Source organism: Peromyscus leucopus, chromosome 12, assembly GCF_004664715.2.
Source record: "Peromyscus leucopus breed LL Stock chromosome 12, UCI_PerLeu_2.1, whole genome shotgun sequence".
NCBI classification, from domain to species: domain Eukaryota; kingdom Metazoa; phylum Chordata; class Mammalia; order Rodentia; family Cricetidae; genus Peromyscus; species Peromyscus leucopus.
Window position 1 is genome coordinate 6,774,565 of NC_051073.1, and position 21,063 is coordinate 6,795,627.

Below are 21,063 nucleotides of genomic sequence, written 5' to 3' on the forward strand. Positions count from 1 at the left end.
TTGTTCTTGCAAGTCTCACCAGAGGGGACGCTCGGCTCTAGGCAGTATCCAGAACTCCAGCTGGCCTCAACAGGGCTTCCTCAGCTGTTTTCTGCTAAGATATCGTGAGCACCTGCTTTCGTGGGGTTTTGTCTCCCCATCTCTCCTTTCTAAGTATCTACCTGCCTCTGGCTCTTTATTCATTTACCTTGGCTTGCTATATACTTAATAGATTCATTCATTCAAGACCAAAAGTATGGCTGCTGTGCATCACTCTGGACCATGCGGAGCGTCCTTTGAAGGGTCTCTTAGGACCCTGGTTAATTCCTTTTACAGAAAGCTGTTCCAAAAGAACAAGCCACAGGGCTGGAGAGATGGCTCAGAGATTAAGAGCACTGGCTGCTCTTCCAGAGGTCCTGAGTTCAATTCCCAGCAACCACATGGTGGCTCACAACCATCTGTAGTGAGATCTGGTGCCCTCTTCTGGACTGCATGAATACATTCAGGCAGAACACTGTATACATAAGAAAGAGAGAGGGAGAGAAAGAGAGAGAGAGAGGGAGAGAAAGAGAGAAAGAAAGAAAGAAAGAAAGAAAGAAAGAAAGAAAGAAAGAAAGAAAGAAAGAAAGAAAGAAAGAAAGAAAGAAAAGAAAAAAGAACAAGTCAGACCCCCCAATCTCTGATGTCCTGGCCGGCCACATGACCTCTTCCTTATCTACCATAAGGCCTTCACCTAAAGGCTGGTGTGCTAAATAAACATTTTTTCTTCATTAAAGAAGAAGATAGCCTCAGGTTTTTTGTTGTAGCCACAGAAATGGGTAACAAAACTGCTATTTTACAGATGCGGACACAGCGGCCCAGAGACTGACCGTAAAGCCACCCAACCAAAGACGTGCAGCCAGAGGGTAACAGTGAGATGTGAGCCCAAGGGTCGGCTGCCCACCTGTGCTCCCAAAGCTTCCCGGCGTGAGCCTCGGTGTGGAGGGAGCCGACGCCTCGCTTACTCCTTCACGCTCCCTTCTCTACGCCTCCTGGCTTCATCTCCCCAGTCACTCCTGCATCAGACCCAGGCACCTGAAGCCGCTTTACACAGGGGCTTCCCGGTGACCCCAACACAGCGACCAGGAGTGAACAGGGACATCTGGGAAACTGTCCACAGTGCTCAGTCACGGAGAGGGAGGCTCTTGTCCCAACCGCCACGTCCTGCGCCCTGGGGACCAGAACTTGGTCTGCTCTCTAGTAAGTGACATCATGCGTAAGGCCTTGTGACATAGATTTGGGGTTCTGATGGTTTTGATTTTGTTTTTAAAGAACTGAGGGAATCTGCCAGGAGGTGGTGGCGCACGCCTTTAATCCCAGCACTTGGGAGGCAGAGCCAGGTGGATCTCTGTGAGTTCAAGGCCAGCCTGGTCTACAGAGCAAGATCCAGGACAGGCACCAAAACTACACAGAGAAACCCTGTCTCGAAAAAACAAAACAAACAAACAAACAAACAAAAAAGAATTGAGGGAATCTTTATGGTCTAATTCAATCCTCTAAGTGTGTAGATGGGGAAACTGAGGTCCAAAGAGGTGAGGTCTAAACTCAGGTCCCTTTGCTCTGGCCCTGCAGCAGTCTCGGCACACTACACAGGTATAAAGTATGAGTGACCTCAGACAGCCACAGGGACCCTCCTGAGGTACTTCTTGTGTTTGGTGGGTACCATTCCACACGCCATCTGCAGCCCAGAGCTTCAAGGGACAATCACTGCTGGGAATCCAGGTCCAGGGTTAGGCCCTGGGGCTAGAACTGCTCCACCCTCAAGGATAGAACAGGCCAATGACCAGGAGCCAGAACTTTCTCAGCTCAGGAAATTCTGCAACCATAGTCAGGGCAGGAACCGTCCATCCGTCCGTCCGTCCGTCCGCAGAGGCAGTGCCCTCCCGTTGTGAGGAACCCCTAGTGTATTTCCAGAAGGAAAGAGAGCACAGAGAGGTGACGGCACTTTGAGAGGCAATGAGCTGGGGTGGGGTGGGGGCAGGAAGAGACACAGGGTGGCATGCGTGAGGGACAGACGGACCACACAGAGACGCTGGTGCACATGCCATGGAGGGCAGAGAGGAAAAGGCTTACTTCAGCAATTTGATATTACACATAATCAGCTCCTTCCAGTTAACAAAAATCATAGCAACCTCTTTCTCTGTCAGCAGCTCAGACTCCATCAGCGGTTTCTGAAAGATCTACAGGTGTAGAAAACGAAGCCGTTCAGAAAGCAAACGGTTAGCTCTGCACACACACGTACACACACACACACACACACACACACACACACACACACACGTGTACACACACACACATACGTGTACACACACACACTCTCACACACATACACACACACACACACGTGTACACACACACACACACCTGCACACTCAGGTTTGTTTAGCATGAGGGAGCGGACTCAGACTGCACCTTCTCCTGGGGGGACAAGTGTATGGGAGCCCGGAAGAGGAGGAGGAGGAGGAAGAGGAGACTTAGCTCCACCAACAGGAAGCCAGCAGGCTCGTGGACCAGCATGCTGCCGTGGTGTGGCCTCACCTGCCCGCTGTGAGGAAGGGGTCCAGCAGGACATGGGAGTTTGAGGGTGCCTGTGGAGATGTGTGACCCCCTCTTTACACCCAGACAAGCCATGGGCATGCTCAAGGTTAGCACGGGCTTGAAGCAGGTGGTATTGAGAGGAAGATGCCATCCTCTTCCTGGGCTCTGTCCTCTAAGAAACAGGCCCTTCCCAGGCTCTGGGTGGGTGGGCGCATAGCTCATAGGTAATCACAGATCTCGGTGCGGACTCCATGTGATCCAGCCCCTTACCCACAAGGCAGTGCTTAGCACCTGGGGCAGAGGCTCCTCGGAAAGGTCTTTGGACACGGACAGTTTGTCTGGACCCTCGGGAGCCTTATTCTGCATGAGTCATTAATCTGATGGTGAACTGGGTAATGTCCACACAGGATGCCACATCTAAGTGGGTGACACTCAGACCCTACACACTGACCACATACTTAACAGCAGGCAGATGTCTTGAGACAACACAATGGGGAAACCCTCGTGGGTTAGCATTTTAGCCCCAAACTCCAATCGCATCAAGCAGCTGAACACTATCCCTCCCGGATGTGTGGATGGATGTCACAGTTTCATGCCGTTTGCCAGGGTACAGGCTTACAAACTATGACAGGACTTTTCACAGTGAAGGTGACCCTCAGGTCCAGCTCCGCAAAGCTACTTCCTGGCAAGCCTACTTCCTGACGTGGTGAGGTGTGCACGGGTAAAAGCTGCTTTTTTTTTTTTTTTTTTTTTTTTTTTTCGAGACAGGGTTTCTCTGTGTAGCTTTGCGCCTTTCTGAACTCACTTGTAGCCAGCTGGCTCGAACTACAGAGATCCACTGCTCGCTCCGAGTTAAAGGCGTGCGCCAACAACGCCTGGCTAAAAGCTGCTTTCTTTTAGCAGGGTTTTATTACAAACTCTGTCATGCCATCCTTTCAGACAAAGCGCCAAGGCCTTCGCTGGCTACCCACAAGAGTAGCCATCCCAGGCCAGCCGTCTCGTGGAGCCATGAGAGAACATACCTTCATGCTCAGCCATAGTGGCAGATTTTCTCAGGAGTTTATGGGGGCACTAGAAATAACTCAAGAGACTTGCCGCCAGCTTCTGTGCTCAGGGTCAGGGATGTCATGTGACTTGAGGGCATCATTCAATTGGTGGCTGACTCCGCAATGTCTCTAATTGGAGCCAAGAGTCCCGAGTCACGGCCCACACAAGCACGCCATTAGTCATTAGTTTGGGACCTGTGTGCTCTTGGCCTTGGCCCTGGGTGCCAGCTGCCTCTCTGACTCACAGGGTGGCCCTATGGGGGAAAAATGTGACCATCTCCCCTCCCGGGTAAGACCCCTGTGTCATTTGCTATTCAGATATCCCTCATACACCAGAGACTGTCCCAGGCTCAGAGTCAGGACATAAGCCTCCACCCACACACACTGCGGGGCCACCCCCTGTCACCCCTCAGGCTTCCAGGCCTGCTGGTACCTCTGTGACCAACTGCAGGTCGTTCACGTAGTTCTCCTCTGTGACAATGAGTTCATGGATGTAGCCTTGCCGTTTCCTCTCAGTCGGGGTCAGCATATCTAAGAGGTGCAAGTCTGAACACCCTGGAAGACACAACCATTTAGAAAGACTTTTAGTCCAAGGCTGAGGAAACCTGCCGCTCCACAGTGAAGATGCCCCATGTCCTTGTGACTGGGAGGTTGGAGGGGTCATGGCCTCATCAGCTCCGGGGTGTGGGTTGAGTTGTAGAAATTGGGGTAACACAGCCACAAGCAGAGATCGCCGTGGATCGCCGACAGTTCTGGAAGCTGAAAAGTAGCGCAGGGCTTTCAGAAGGAGCAGTCCTGCCTACACCTGACTTCAGACCTTCTGCCCTGGAACCGGAAGAGTCACAAACATGGGTTGCACACTCGTGCTCCATCAGAACCACCGGGAAGGGTTAAATGACCCGCTAACACCCAGCCAGTGAGTCCGTGCCAGGCACCAGGAGCTTCATGCTTCCATGCTGGGAGCTGCACGCCGCCGACCACTACCGCCTTGGGCGCTTCTCTGAAGTTCCAGAATCGGTTTCATGGCACACACAAGGAAACCAAGGCTCCGAGAGGTGAACTCTCCCCGGGTCCTTCCCCTCCACGGTGATAAGGGACAGAGTCCAAGCTCAGATCGGTCCAGAGGCTCTGTGCGCTCTTTAAGACCCCGTTGTCCACACCAAACTGCAGGAGGGCGTGTGGTTATCCCGAGGCTCCTGGTGGACGGGACGAACAGGCAGGTGCATCAGACAGGACTGGGAAGACTCCAGGCGAGGTCACCGGAGGGCATCCGTGGAAGATGAGCGCCGGCGAGCCTCCGGCAGCTGCAGACAGCCCCCACGACAGTCCCGCCAGGCCTAGGCTGCCAAAAGGAGTGGCCCCTAAGCTGCCCCGAGACAGGCCGGCCCTCAGCTCTGTTCACTCAGCCCGTGATTTGGAGTTCTGCTCACAGGAGGCCTCTGTGGCTTCTCAGTGCCGCCTATCCCCTGCCTCAGCAGCACCCGCTCTCAGTAGCGAGCTGGGCCCGCCTTTTTATCCACATGTACACTTCTTTGTATTAGATGGTCTTTGTTGAGTCACAGAACTTGGATTTGTAAAACACAGCCTCTGCGAGGTGGGAGTGGTGGGTGGGGCTGCGTCCCACTCGCTTTCCTTTCCCAGGCTTCCTATGACTTGCCACAAGGGGGCGCGATAGAGCCCTGTGCCTTGGCCCCTCGGAAAACAGCAATCCAATGGAGTGTGGTCTCTCCATCGCCAGCCGCCCTTGGCAGAACCCGTAAATACACGACCAGAACTTTGCCAAATAGACTCTGTGGGGGAGCGGACCAGGGCACTTGGATTTAACAGGCTCTCTGGTGAATCCTCAGCTTTGAGGAGGCTGCTGGGGGCTACCAAGGGCTCCTCAGAGATTCCACCACGGGATTTATCCGGCTCAGGACGGTGTTTCTGCTCCAGACATGACCTCTTGGGGTTCTGCTCCCTCCCCTGGCCAATGGCCCTTCCCGCAGGCTGTCGCTGCTCTCATTGGGACAGAACAGCCCAGGACAGCCAAGACGGTGCCAGGAAACCGGCAGGAGTGAGCTATCGTTTGTAGGGACGCTCTCCACGCCTTTCCGTCCCAGACTTTACCCAGCCACTGGGGGTGGCTGAGCTAGACCTCAGAGCTGCAAGGTGAGTCTGACTGCACAGCCTGAATTTGACTCTGACCTTGGGCCTCCTACTCAGCTACCCAGGTGACTCAGCTCTTCTGTCTGCCGGGGTGCTTGCTGTCTTCTGGAAACATCAGGAAGCAAGACCTGAGCGTCCCCAGCAGCTGGCTAAGCGCCGCCTTGTGGGAAGCTGATAGACTCCTCTTCCCCCTAGATTTCTCTGCTCTTCAGCTTTTCTGGGGGAGTCACCTAGAAACACTCTGAATCGTGGGGAGGCATATCCAGTCCCTGCCCTATTTTCGCCCGCTCGTCCTAAGAGTGAGTCCAAGGACCAGGACTCAGGCCATTTCTTGTTCAGTGGCTGAATGTGGCCCCTGCATTTGCGGCTGGGTCTCTCAGGGACACAGCCGCCTGCCTCCAGGGCATTGGTGTCCACAGGGCTGGTAGACTCCTTGCACAGGAAGTGGTTTGTGTTCACTCAGCACTGCGCTGAAATGTTTGCCGCATAAACACCAGCCGTGGACAGGCAAGTCTCACAAATGTCCCTTTAGGTCACGGTCCCCTTGGAGAGATCCGATGGGTCCTCTGGGCTTGTACCCAGCAAACCCCTGTGTACCACATGAAACACCCACGCACATTTTGCACACAATTTTATTGGCTTCAAAAGCCTGTTTGCGAGCTGGGCATGGTCGTACACGCCTTTCATCCCAGCACTTGGAAGGCAGAGGCAGGTGGATCGCTGCGTTTGAGGCCAGCCTGGGCTACAGAGTGAGTTCCAGGACAGCCAGGGCTACCTAGTGAGACCCTGTCTCAACAGCAAAACAAAACAAACGAAAAACCACCGAACGAACCAAGGAAGCAAAGCCTGTTTGCGGCTCTCATTCCCTCGTTTGGCGGTTTTGTGATCTCCACCACGACTCCGGGACCAGCTGTGCCGCATGCTGGCGATTCGGGATGAAAGCAAGATGCTTGTCTTCCACGGGCCACATCAGACCTTGGGGATTCAGTGGTTCAAAACTGGTCTCCGCCTCTACTGAAGAGTTGCCCTGCTGAACATGGCCCGCCCCCGGGCTGAAGCTGAAGGTGGCATTGCTGTTCTCTGGTGGGTGCTGCCCCCCCAGGCTGAAGGTGGTACTGCACCCCCTAGGATGAAGGTGGTACTGCCCCCCCAAGGCTGAAGGTGGTACTGCCCCCCCCCAGGCTGAAGGTGGTACTGCCCCCCCCAGGCTGAAGGTGGTACTGCCCCCCCAAGGCTGAAGGTGGTACTGCCCCCCCCAGGCTGAAGGTGGTACTGCCCCCCAAGGCTGAAGGTGGTACTGCCCCCTCCAAGCTAATAGCACCCTCCTAGCACACCAGGTCAGGTTACTACGTTCCACCTACAAGGCTGAGTGCATTCTTGTCCTAACAAGAAAGCAATGGCTAGAATGTGGCAGGCTAGCCCAGGACTAATGTACTAAATACATAGGATGGAGAACCCCCATCACCTGCCCGTAGATCCCACTAGAAACACCAACCGCTTTCTACCACAAGGAAGTGTCACAACCAGGAGACACAAGAGTGGCCAAGAAGCCGAACCGAGGTCCTGTTGGGAGAGATGCCTGGATTCTTTTGGATGCTAGAAGCTCCTCTGGGTACGAGTTCGGGAGAGCAGTGGAAGACACAGGGATGCCTGGCTCAGGGCCAGCTCTGGATGCACTTGAGGCCTGCAGTACACCTGGCTCTGGACAGGGCCAGCCGCTGGATCTCCACACCTACAGCACCCAAGCCAGAACTGAGAGCCCGGGGATGCTCGTGGATCTGGCTGTTACCTCCAGAATTTCACCCCATGCAAGTCTAAATCCAGCATTCCCGGAGACGTGGAATAGTCAGGCTGGCCTCTGGACCCGGAACACAAGCCAACGGCAAAGATTTTGTGAGGAGGTCTGTCTCCACACTACGCAGCAACCACACTGGTTTGAGGTGGTTTGTTTAGTTACTAAACTGACCCATGGGATACTGTGAAGGTTGAGTTCCAGACCCAGAGAACCATGAAAGATTTGAAAAAGGAATTCTAAACCCCAAAATATCCTTCCTTTGGAAAAAAAAAAACCTTAATATTTAGGAAAACAAGAGGTTTTACTACTTTAGGGGGTAGAAGGGTGTGGCCTTCTCTCCCTTGGGTACCAAGAGACACACAGCAGACCCCCTGGCTTAGGGAAGGATCCGGGGACAAAGTACAGTGAATGATTTTCTAGGGCCGAGGGGCAGGGATGAAGGGTGTCTCAAAACTAAATTTGGTTCACAGCTGAAATAATACTGCAAGGACTCCAAGCAGTTAAAAAACAACCCCCATTAAAGCCCACAGGAAATTCCTAACGTAGGCTCCCAGGTTTCTATCGTCTTCTTAAATACACTTACGAAAGGGACAGGGCTGGGACGTCCTTTTAGGAGGCCCAGAGACTTGGTAAATACCTCAGCCCCAGAGGCTCATCATCTCCCCTCAACCGTCACTCCTGTGACCAATAGAATTGAGGTCCTTTTTATTATGAACAATACACGAGCCCACAGATACTGTGAAATTTCAAAGGCTACAGAAGTACTTAGCACACACACACAAAAAAAGGAAGAACCTCCTCTCTTCAGTGTACTTTTGAAACCCAAATTAGCTCCCACGGCAGGCTAAACACTGACCAAGTAAACAAACAGGCCTGGTTTCTGTTATGAAGGAGAAAATAATAATAATAATAATAAGCTGGTCGATAAATATTTATTAAGTTTCTAGGAAGCTGAAGGGACACAGAAGTAGGCAGGTACCATCCCTGTCCTCAGGGGAGACTCCACAGGAAGTGCACACTAAAATTAGCACACAGAAAAGAGGACACGGGAGACCTGAGTTTGAGTCTTAGAATATACATTAAAAAGCCAGGCATGGTGGTACATACTTGAAATCCCAGCACTTGGGGAGGGGCACAGAAACGAGCAGATTCATGGGGTTCTCTGGCCAACTTGCCTAGCTTAGCACTTGATAAACCCAGGGTGTCCCCGAGATACACTGTCTCAAAAAACTAAGGTGCCTAGCTCCCGAGGAACAGTACTTGAGGTTGGCTGCTGGGTGTCATGCACTTGTGTCTGGGTCTGCACACACACACACACACCCGCACACACACACACACACACACACACACACACACACACACACACACACAGAATAGGCCAGCCCACAGTGCTGTAAAAACAGCTAGGTAAACACCTATGGGACATACAGGGAGTAGAAAAGGCCATGTTATAGGGGTAGCAATACCAGAACAGAACTGGGCCAGGAGAGCGTTGTGGAAGCCGGGATGATGGTTTTCGCCTCAAGGGAAAGACAGCATGCTGTGTCTAGAGACATTCAGCCCAGACCCCCTTACTAAGTGAGTCTGCGTCAGCCGAACATGTTCATTGGATGCCTGGAGTCCCTGTCTGTGCTGCAGGACTGGCTAGGGTGGACCTGCATGTGGGAATAGGGACGCTCCAAGACTGGAGTCTCTCTAGCCATTTGAGCTACATCTTTCCTGCCCCCACCAGGCTGCACTTGCTCCTCCTAGGATACTGAGACTCTGATGAACCAGTTAACATGCCAGGCAGAGTGGCATGTGGGGTAGCCTGTCCTCGAAGGGAAGCAGATGAAGCCCTTGTTGTTATCTCTGGTTTTGTCTCTATACCACAGCTGCCGTGGGACTCCTTCCTGCCCCCAGTGAACTTCCTGCTAGAAGGCAGCATCCGTGCTTGGAACTGGGGTCAGTGATGAGTGAGTCATCTGTGTCCTTGTCTTCTGGAGGCCCGGGCATTCTAGACTGGCCTCTGCCCGTGGTGACTCACAGATGCCTCTGGAAGGGCATGGCTGTGAGCTGTCATCAGCCCCCGGGACAGGTGAGTTGCAAATTCTCAGAATTTGGTTCTGATTTTGGTAAGAGAGGAGGAGCTAGTGAGAGGTCTGTGGTGGGAGGCTGGAGATGCCACCAATGGCATCAGGGACACCTGTGCACTGAGCTCAAGTATCCCATTCTGGCCTGTTTTAGGGGACTGTGAGTTGTGTAGCTGGGTCCCTCTAGGAGTGTCCATTCAGCTTCCCTAATCAGTTATAAACCCAGAAGCTCAAAAATAAATAAATAAAAAAACATCCACCACACAGTCTCTAAATCAGTTCCATTTTCTTCCAAGAAGGGCCATCTGGTCTACCTGGCTTGCCAGGCAGTTTAATGAGCATGGAGAAGTGGTAGAAATGGAACTCTCCCAGGGATAGTCCACCTCCTGCTCTGCAGTGACTATGAATGTAGTGAGCAGCATATCATTCTGGCTTTCTGGCTGATGCCGGATTCCTGGCACAGGTACCACAGCCCTTTATAGTCTGCATTTTTTCCCTTCATTCTTGGCTGCATCTGTGTCTCCACACATGCTTTCTAGCTTTCTGAGCACCTACTTTTGATCTGCCCTACCCTGCAGGATTTTAGGCTTCCTTAGCAACGGCTGCAAATAAACCCTTCAGGCATGCAAGGCAGATGAGAACGTTCCAGCAGCATTGTGGGGCACGCTTTTGATTGGGATTTGAGGAAGGAGGCAGTAGCTGTGAGCACAGAGGTCCGGGCAGATTTTGAAAAGGAGGAAGTGGAGTTGGACTTTGTTGCGAATGACCTGTCCCTCAATGCTCAGATACTATGCTGTAGAGATATGGGATTTCAGGGGTGACTAGGAGTGGTTCTCCACATAAACAAAGAAACGTTGTTATCTAAGGGGCTGGATCCAGTTATAAACATGTAGCAGACATCCTGCTCTCTTGAGTGTGTCCTTCTGGAACAGGGTGATGCATGTGGGAGGCTCCACCAGATGCAACCCCCCACTCCTGATCTCGGACTTCTGAGCCTCAAGAACAATGAGGCGAAAAAGATTTATAATTTAGCCACCCTTGGATATTTTGTTACAGTCCCATGCACTAAGACATCATGGACAAAAAGGAGGGTGGGAACATGGGAGAATCAGAGTTGGGTGCTTGGAGCCAGAGGAATAGGTGTGGAAGACAGAAGACGCTGTGATGACAAACAGCAATGCTGAACTAGAGGCTCCGGACACTGCGCATGTGTCAACTAGGGCCTCACCAACAACCCCGTGGAGTAACTACTGGTCCCCACAGTGAGCAGCTGAGGAAGCAGACACATGGAGAAGAGAAGTAAGTCGGTAAAGCTTCGCTTAAGAAACAGCAAACCAGGCTGGGCCGTGGCGGCGCACGCCTTTAATCCCAGCACTCGGGAGGCAGAGACAGACGGATCTCTGTGAGTTCGAGGACAGCCTGGGCTACCAAGTGAGTTCCAGGAAAGGCGCAAAGCTACACAGAAAAACCCTGTCTCGAAAAACCAAAAAAAAAAAAAAAAAAAAAAAAAAAAAAAAGAAACAGCAAACCAAGTCGGAGTCAACGTTCTTAACCGTTACGTCTTCGCCTTGCTGGACAAGTGGTGTTTTTGTGCATCCTGGTGGCTAGGACACACAGACAAGGTGGCTTTAAAAATGAAAGTTTACTTTCTCAGGGCTCTGGAGGCTGGAGTGCAAGATCAGGTCAAGGTGTTGGCAGGGTTCATCTCTCCTGGGCTTATAACCATGTCTTCTTCCCGTTTCCCACAGAACCTTGCCTTTGCGCATGGAAACCCACGGTGTCTAGCTACATGTGGTTTCTTCTTTAAAGGACACTTGTCATATTAGAGTAGGAGCCACCCCGAAGGCCTCACTGTAATATTTAAATACATCTTTGAAGACACTAACTCCAAATTCAGTCACATCCTGGGGTCCCCCAGGTGAGGGCTTTCACCTCGGAACACTGGGAGACACAGCAGTTCAGACCATCTCAGGGGCTTGTTACAGAGCTAGGGAGGTTTGGGCAGCGTTTCAGGAAGGTCTTGGTGGCAGCCTAGTGTAGGATGGAAGTCCTTGTGTATGACTGCACACCAGAGTCACCCAAGGAGCCTGGAAACTGCCAGTGTCCCTGCTGGACTCAAGACCCATTATGTCTAAGTCTCCAAGGGGAGACCTGTGTCCACCGTTTGTAAGGCTCTGAGTGGTTCCCATGTCGGGCAGAGAGGACTCCCCACCCTGGAGAGAAAAGACAGTCTGGATGCCCAGCCTGGAGACAGGAACTGGAAACTGCAGCTGTCCAGGGCGTGGGACACGAGGGCCTCCACAGTTGCTCAGCTGAAGCCGGCTCAGGGCGGGCCACCTGAGCCACCGTCCAGAGTGCCTTGACAGGACGCTATGCCTGGACGGCCACCTACACCCCAGAGTCCGCCGAAGCCTGGTGTTCTGTTCTTGGGGCCTCTGGAGGTACATGTGGGGCCACACTATCCCAACTGACCACGCCACTCAGCACTCTTATTGGATGGATGGGACAGTGGAGTCCTGAAAAGTGTAGCTATTCCCTCTATCAGAAAGGCTCTCTGGAAACAGGACCACAAAAGGAACTGCTTGGTTCCCAAGGAGCGCGCCATCTTCCTTCCAGCACTTCCTGTAAGGTCTACTTGAGGACAAGCTTGGCCTTGTAACTCAGGTTCGCAGCAGCTGGCTGCAGCCAGTCCGGCTCAGCGGAGTCTCCCCCATAAAATGTCCCCTGGGGCTGGAGCAATGGCTCTGAGGTTGAGCACTTCCTGCACAGTAAGTTGGGTTCCTTGCACTCCCATTAGGTGGCTCTCACAAACACCCTGCACCTCCAGCCCCAGGGGATCGCCTTCTTCTGGCCTCCACAGGTACCACCCACACGTACATGTCATACACACATACACATACATAAAAATAAATCTAAAGAAAAGACCCTTGGCTGACCAGCCCACAAGAGACTCTGAAGGTTGTGTGATGGAGAGGTGTACTTCACAGTCCTAAGACAATGGCTTCAGAGAGGCCTGGTCCCTGACAAACTGACTCCAATGGAACACAAGAGATACTTCCAACCTAAGACATTTTCTGTCTCTTTCAGCAGCTGCAGGACCCACCCAGGGCTGCTTCTGGGAGGCCACTGCACTCATGGAGGACACTAAATACCAAAATGCATGGGACCAAGTAGTAAGTCTGTAGACTAGTTAAGTGATTATAAAAACGAAGAATGCTTCCTGTTTTAGGGCCTTTCCACAAAAAATAACTTGTTCAACTATGCCGCTGTCCCCAGGACAGGCTTTGTGCTGGGTTCTCGCCACACACAGTGGGGAGAATGAGCAAAACGGCACACGGAAGGCAGAGTTGGGGAGGGGAGACTATGCGAGCAGAACAAGGGGAAGGAACAGGGCAAATGTGGATGCCACCAACACCCAACCCCTCCTCCACGGTCCCCACGAGTGCGGGCCCGTGGGAAATGGGCAAGTGTGCTCACCGGACTGCAGCTTACAGCCAGCAAGAGACGGGGACCCCACCACAAGCCAGCTCCGCGAGGGGAGCACCATTGCTATTGATGGTGTTTTCCTGTGATGACTCACCCCCTTTTGTGGTTCTGGGGAGAAAATCCAGGGTCCCATCCATGTTAAGCATAAGCTTTGCCACCGAGACACACCCCTAACTCTCTGCAGATTTTTTTTTTTTATTATTATTTAACTTACATTTTCTTTCTTTTTAAGATAAAAGTCTTGTGTATCCCAGGCTGGTCTAGAATTCCCTATGCTGAGGGTGAACTTGAACGTCTCATTCCCCTACCTCCACCTCCCAAATGCTGAGATTATAGGTGTGCACCACCAGACCTGCTTATGTGGTGCTGAGGATTGACCCCAGGGCTATGTGCATGCTGGGTAAACAGGCTACCAACTGAGCTACATTCCCAGCCCAATTTATTTACTTCTGACAGCATTTCATTATGTAGTCCCAAACTGACCCCCAAATCATAATCCTCCTGCCTCAGCCTTCCGAGTGCTGGGATTACAGGCATACACCTCATGCTGGATTCTTTGTGGGATTCTTGGGATGTGACAGATGTAGAGACGTTAGGCTAGCCCTGTCCTCAAAGATTACAGTCTAATGAGGGGTATGAGTATCTTACAGTTTGCAGATAAAACATGCCCCCACCCATACACCAAAGGCTCCTGTGTGCAGCCAATCCCTGAGAGATGACTGGAGGGAACCAGCCACTGATCGATTCACAGACGTAACCTGCTAGCATTTCTAGGAGGTGCTGGAGACTTAGAGGGTGGCTTGGTTGGAGGAGGAGGAGGAGGAGGAGGAGGAGGAGGAGGAGGGGCACCACCTTAGACAGGTACCTGGTCCCTGACCTCTTCCCGTTTCTAAGCTTTGATGAGGTAAGAGACCCAACCCTACAAATTCTCCTGCTGCCCCGGTGTTCCGGCCCACAGCCGGCCCCGGAGCAAGCTGAGCTCACAGAAGATGAGAATGCTAAATCTGTGGCCAAACCGAGACTTTCTTCCTTATGAGTTCCTCCTTAGGGCCCTGTCACGGTACAAAACATCCGACTTACCCATGTCCACGTGTGTACGTATCAGCCTCCTGGGCTCCTTGTCATTGTGTATGAAAGGGCTTTCATGGCAAGGTAACACGGTGGGGCGGACAGTGGAGAGCAGGAAGGGGGGAGGTGGGCAGGGCGTGTGTGACTGGAGCCCCAATGGCTTAAACTTGAAGTAAGAATTCCAGGGAAGGGTGTGTGTTGGATACGGGGGCAAAGGAAAATTTGGGGCTGGTTAAGGCCGGACAGGTAAGGTAGAGCTAGGTGACTAAAGGCTCTATACCCAAGCACCCTGTACCACCTCCTGACTAGGTGGCCCATGGGAGCCCTGGGGAGCAGTCAGTACCCAGGGGTTTTGAATCATGAACTCTCAATCTGGCATGGCTCTACCCCCATGCCACCTGTTACTTCCCCCTAATGCAGGCCCAGGATGCTGCCAGAGGGAGCCGATGTGGGCTCTTAAGTGTTCCAGAAAGGTTTTCAGGTTGGAGGGGTCCACTATGAGACTAGTACATATCTAAGCAGTGTTCTATATTCAGCACCACGGTCTTCTGACTGTAGCCAGGAATGGAAATCTAGAAGCCACAGCTGCGTTGGGGAGGACTCCCAGGGCATCCCCTGCACTACAGCACTGGCCTCTGGTCACACTCTGTCCTGTTTTCTTCACCATGAGCTGGAAAGACTCTACCGTCTGTCTCCTCCCACTCCTCAGGGTCAAAGGCAGCCATCAGCCCCGCCCCTGTCCTAAAGCCCACAGCCTGATCACCAGGCAGGGGCCATATTCCTTGTGTGTGTTGGAGGAGGGAATGGCAAGAGAGGGGAAACTGAGGCAGGACAGGCTGCAGCAAATGGGAGGGATGGAAGGGCTCTCTCTGGCAGATTTTCTTCTGTCTCTTGAGGATGGGCTGGGGTGAGGGTTCCCACTAGACAGTCAGTGGGGGCTGGTTACTGAGGGAGGGGTAGCTATGCAGGGCTTCCCAGGGGGCTGTGGGATGCCAGGGCAATGCCCTAGAGAGCCAAGATCCCTGCTGAAGCAGAGCAGAGGCAGCAAAGGTCCCGTTCTTGTCCAGGTGCACGCAGCAGGGGTCAGGGGCCAATGTGCCCTGGGAGCCCAAGTGTTCTGGCAGGCACAGCTGCTCTGAGGAGCACAGGTCTCTAGCGAAGCGGTATGACTACTGTTTTTTTTTGTTGTTGTTTTTAATTTAACGTGGCTGGCATGCCCAGCGGGAGCAGGGGGCAAACACTCCATTCTTTGCTGGTGGGAGACTACAAGGCCATGGGCTGTGATGAGAAACACAGGACCCGGTGACTCAACACGTCTGGGACAGGTTTATTGTGGAACACTGCATGGGCCTGCCAACAGTCCACGGGCTGTGGTATTTAAAAGCCTGGCACATTCCATCTCTCTGGTGGGGCGCCCCACCGCCAGCCCTGTGAAAGAGGCAGCTGGCACCGGCCGTGTGCTGGGGAGACGCTGGCTTGAGACGGGGTGTCAGCATTGTTCAAACCTGTGGGACAGATGCTCCAAAAGGCCTCCACGCAGGTGAGCCCCCAGGGGCCAGAAGGAAGGGACTGTGATTCGTTTGCAAGTGAGTAGGGCAAAGTTGCAGGGTGTGTGTGAATGCATCCGGGGAGCTGTGGGTCTCTAAAATCTCCCATCTGGGAAGGCAGTGGCTGGCAGGTCTTAAAGAACACCTTAAGGAAGCAAGCAGGAAGCCACGAGTCTGGCTTCCACGATGTGCACTGACCATGCATAAATCACTTGTTCCCCACAAACAACTCGTCTCTTACGTACTGGGTGCTCAGTCACTCACTGGTGTTCTTATCTCTCTACTGGTAAAGTGCCAAGACCTTAAATAACGTGCCCAAGACCACAAAGCATGGAAAGTTGCAGAGCCAGGATTCGAACCCATGCTCTGAATGGCCATCCTAGAATGCCTTTAATGCTACCAAGGACCAAGGGTACAGCTATCCTGAGTTCCCCAGAGTCAACTATTACATGAAGTTGTCTCTAAGTCGTGTTCTATATTCAGCACCATGGGCTTCGGACCGCAGCCAGGAATGAAAATTTAGAAGCCACAGTTGGCCCAGAGTGAGGACATCTGGGACAAGCCTGTCTTTGAGAAACTGGGCTGTAGTCAAGAGGGGCCTAAGGCTGGAATGGGCCAGTCTGGAGCTTGGGCACTAAGATGTGCCCCGGGGTGTGGAATTCTCAATCCCAGCGGCAGAAGAATCCCAGGAAGGAAAGGGAGCCCGCTCTTATCTTCCAAAGTGACAGCCACCAATAATTCTGTGCGGGTGCAGCTTGGAGGCAAGGCTCCGGGACAGACAGGAATGCTCTTTTCAAATGGTGCCTCAAGAGGAGGGTGAGCCCGGCACTGGAAGGGGTGCTCTGAGGGCACCCCTAGACCCTCAGCATCCTGTCAAGTGAAGGGCTCGTGTCCCAGGTCCCAAGATCACAGCACCGTCCAACACTCTTCAGGGGACAACTGTCCCTCACTCCCACACCACGTTCTCTGCTTCTTTCGTGTGCCTGGCTTAGTGTGCAAGCATGACAGAGGCCAAGGAAGGGAGCTGCCCGGGCATGGTGGGGTCGGGGAGCAGAGGCCTCAGGAGCACACAGCTTCCTCATGCCCACTGGCAGGTCACAAGGCATCTCCTCTCCTGGGTCAGGGCTTGGAGAACTCGGGAGAAAGGAGTGTGCTCAGCCTTAGCAAATACGGCTAAGCCGAGGAAGTCTTTGTGGCCTGCAGCATGAGTCAAGCAGATATGAAAACTCTGCAGCTATCAGCCTGTGTGGGAATCTTCTATACAATTCTATCTGATTCTAGCTGTGCTCTGACCCACTCAGCCCCACGTTAACAAGCCACAGGTACATACTAAGGTCACTTTCCCGTACCTACATCTGGCACACACAGAGACCACCGACACCACAGAACAGCAGGCAGGGAGCATCTAGGCTCTAAGACTCCAGAGCTGTGCAAACACAACATACATGGGTCTTAAAAGATGATGGCCATGTCTAAGAAACAAAGCCTTTGTTTTAGTGAATTCAGGCATCTTTTTTTTTTCCCCCATGCCTGGGGGCTTTCAATATGAGTAACAGAACCTCCAATGAGAAGCAATGAACCGGCTGAGACAAACCATCTAGCTTTTTCCCGGGTTTTCATTGAAAAAGGGCTCCAGGGAACGGTGGCCATGTGAGACCCTCACACAATGGTATCAGAACCTCTCTCTGGCTTTCCCACCATTCTATGTTTTTTAACTTTTTTTTTCCTGAAACATTTTATGTGTTGGTATTTGGCCCACATAAAACATAAAACATAAAACATGTCTGTTTGTACACCACTACACATGTGCCTGGTGCCTGTAGAGGCCAAGTGTCAGATCCCCTGGGACTGGAGTTACAGACAGCTGTGAGCCGGCCTGTGTGCAGGGAATCAGACCTGGATCCTCTGGAAGAGCAGTCAGTGTTCTTAACCACCTCTCCAGCCCCCAGATTCCAGATATTTTGTATTTCCCTATGCATTTACTGGTGTGTGTGCTGGGTGGGGGTGGGGTGTTGTCACTGATAGTCAAGTAGTTTCCAGAACAATGCTCTTGGGTATTTTGGGGTCAAAAAAGAATAAACAGATTAATTTATAATTTTGCCAAAGGAAAATATTTTCATTGTCTCTCAGAAATGACTTTCCGTTTCCAGGAAGCAGGGTTGTTATCTGGGTAGGAAGCTTCCTAGATTAGGCCAGAGTAGAGACCGCCCAGACCCAAGTCCACAGGCCTGAGCCTCGGCACACATGGGCAAGACTCCAGGGCAGCACTACTCTGGGGAGCTTCCACGGAAAGGGAGAGGGAACTCGGGTGAAATCTTAGTTTCTCCTGCGTGACGCATCAGGAACCTGGATTCTGGTGTATTCTACAGTTGTCTGATCTGCTCACACAATGGGCAGCTTTGAGTGCTTAAACCCATCATGCACCAGGAAATGATTAATTATATTGGGTTAAGTCATATGAAATTGCTGACACACACACACACACACATACACATACTCTCACATACACTCACACACGTAGAGTAAATGTAAAATGAAAAAAAAAAAAAAACCACTACCTAAAAACAAAAATCAAACCCCAAACTTAGTACCTTTAAACTCTGAGGGATACTTTACTGTTTAATCCAACTTTGAAAAAGTAGAGAACATAGGGATAACCAAGATGTTTTAAAAAATAAAGGACAGTTGTGGGAGACTTTTTACACTGCAGACACATGATATGAGCTCACAAAGTGAGTGCACATATTCAGCAGTCGTTATCTGGACAGCTTCAGCAGCCATGTGTGAGATAACCACTTGGGCCAGGATGAGAACGTTAGCCAGTGGCCAGCAGGGTGAGACCAGGGTTTCTCCGCTCGGCACTGGTTACCATCTGGGACCTGATCTCTCTGTCATGTGGACTGTGCTCTGCTTTGTATGTAGGATGACCCCCACCCACACCCTCTACCCACAGGATGCTAGGAGTGGCCCTCTGCCTAAAACCCACAGGGTCAGATGGGTTCTCTGCAGTCTGTGCACCCTGAAGGGAAATCTCTGCCAGTTCCCAAACCCAGGAGAAAGACCGGAGGAACGCACCATGGGAAGGTACCAGAGTGAACGATTGCATCCCACCATCAACCTCAACGCGGAAGAAGGAACCCTGCCTTAGAGAGTGAAGAGGTCCTGGGGAGGAGACAAGGTCTGCAGACTTGATCACTGGCCCTTCCCACCTCCCTCTGAGTCTTTACTGTTCTGACACCCAGGGCCATAACAAATACTTCTCCTGCCTCACCTGGCTCCCAGGTCTCCACTTCTGTGTTGCTTCCCTGCCCCTCCTGGGGGTGGGGGTGTTTCTACCTTTGCCCTGTAGCAGCAGTACTTACTGGCCCCGCCCCCAGCCCACCAAAGCTGGATAGCCTGCTCATGCTACAAGTTCACCCACACTTCTGCGTAGGACTTAACACACTCCCCATAACTATTGTACGGACTTGGTTTTCACTTCCTCTCTCTCCAGAACCCAACAGGGCACTCAGCGCACAGCAGATTTACCATCCCTTCCCCAAACCTTTTGCCAACTTGAAATAACTTCAAAGGATGGGCAGGGAAGCCCAAGAGGTAAACTTCACGAGGATAGCGTCAATCATGTGTCCATCATGGCTAGCAGCGTCATCCATGTGTGTGTGTATATATATATATATATATATGCTGGTTTGTCTCTAAAAGTCACAAGGGTGTGCACTGCTGAAGTGATCCCACACAACAGGGAAATATGCAAGTCTGCCTTTATCCACATGTATTCTGACACTCACTAGTTCCTTATTATGACACGATTTTTGGACCGATATTTTGTGCCCCAAGCCAAATCAAACAGCTGTCAATGTGTCAACAACACAAACTAAGAGCCCAGTGAGAGCTGACAGCTAAGCTGGGTGCAGACCTCTACACTTGGAAACCGGGACGACAGAAGGAGCCACCGTTTATACACGGATGGGGAGGGGGTGCCACTCAAGGATCATGTCTGTCTTCACACTCAGCATGTGGGCAGCAGGCCGACACCTGTCTGTGCGGTGCCCCTAGTCACTGCAGGATCCCAACAGCAAGAACACAGAGACATTGCCATCTAACTTTTATATGAAGAATTTAATCATCTATACACATAACTAGTCCAAAAGGTCGTATTACAATTGTTAAAGCCGCAGGTTTATATATTTATATATTTTACATTCACATCCACACAAACACCGGAGCGCAAGTAGACGAGGAGGGGCCGCCCTGTCCTTTGCACCATGTGAGGGAGAAGGACCGGGACACAACTGTCAGCCAGGCGTCGCCCCAGGGGGAACCCCGAGGGACGTCAGTTAACTTATGACCGGGTTTCCTGTGCTGTCAGCAGTGGGCAGTTTCTCTTTTTCGTTTTTATTGAGAGATTCCAACTAATGTCTAAAGACAGACGTGGCTTAGCTACAGCAGTTAACACACACGTGGACCAGGAGCCGCTTCGTATCGCTCTCCACAGTCTAGTTAAAAATGTAAACACTGGAAATGAATTGCAGGGAGACTTCTATACATTCTTTCTTGTCAAGAAAATTACTTGTTCAAAATATTCCATGAAAAGCAACTGGAATAAAACTTCATGTAACAGAGACTAAGATTGTAGATACTGTTGATCATAACCACCTTGGTGGTGGTGTCTTACTGATTTATGGTATGAAAATACGCCAAATTAAAAACTCAAAACAGAACACCAACCAACTAGATAAATCTGAGACCAAACGGAAACACAGGTATTTTCTCATGTGGCTACACAGTCACTGTGCAAAATAAAATCAATGCAGTAGATGAGAGCATTGTACACGGTGGTAGCGTTTGCCATGGGAAGAGCTACTTCTTCAGTACAGATGTGTTACATGCGCAACATGTACATGTGACATCACAAACAAGCACAACACCTTCTGTTTAGTCAGGCTCCATCTACACATCTTCAAAGCGGGAATACCCAACTCCTCTGCACTCTACAGAGGGCAAAATCCCCAAACTACACAGTTTAGTTGTAACACTGGACAAAATGGAAGAATACATCAAGTCTCAGATTTATGGACATTTGGAACAATTTTTAATAACACATGCAGCATTCCTTGATAGTGGGTCTTTTTGCAAAACCAAAATAGCAAAGAAGTAATTGATTGACTTTTATTCAAGGGCTAAAATACACATTTAAAAATCGTCTTAGCAGCCCGAGAGCACCCGTGGCCGGGCCGGGCCGGGCAGCGGTCTGTAAGGAGGAAAGCCACAAAGGACCCACCACCCTGCGCTCTTTTGCAATTTGCTCCTGTCTCAGCACGTAAGGACTCAGACATTGCGATCAC

The 21,063-nt window shown here is 51.5% G+C and overlaps 1 protein-coding gene and 1 long non-coding RNA gene across 2 annotated transcripts in view; one reads left to right on the forward strand and one right to left on the reverse strand.

The window, feature by feature from the left end:
• Positions 1 to 21,063, reverse strand: part of Itsn1 (intersectin 1) — a 137,671-nt gene that overhangs the window by 21,843 nt on the left and 94,765 nt on the right. Inside the window, 2 exon segments of the mRNA XM_037209640.1 lie at positions 2,092 to 2,198; positions 4,036 to 4,157. Of these exon segments, the coding sequence (XP_037065535.1) occupies positions 2,092 to 2,198; positions 4,036 to 4,157 (229 nt within the window).
• Positions 8,884 to 20,594, forward strand: LOC119088779. The gene is made up of 2 exons (XR_005092504.1): positions 8,884 to 9,622; positions 18,672 to 20,594. It is a non-coding gene; the product is annotated as an uncharacterized LOC119088779 (long non-coding RNA).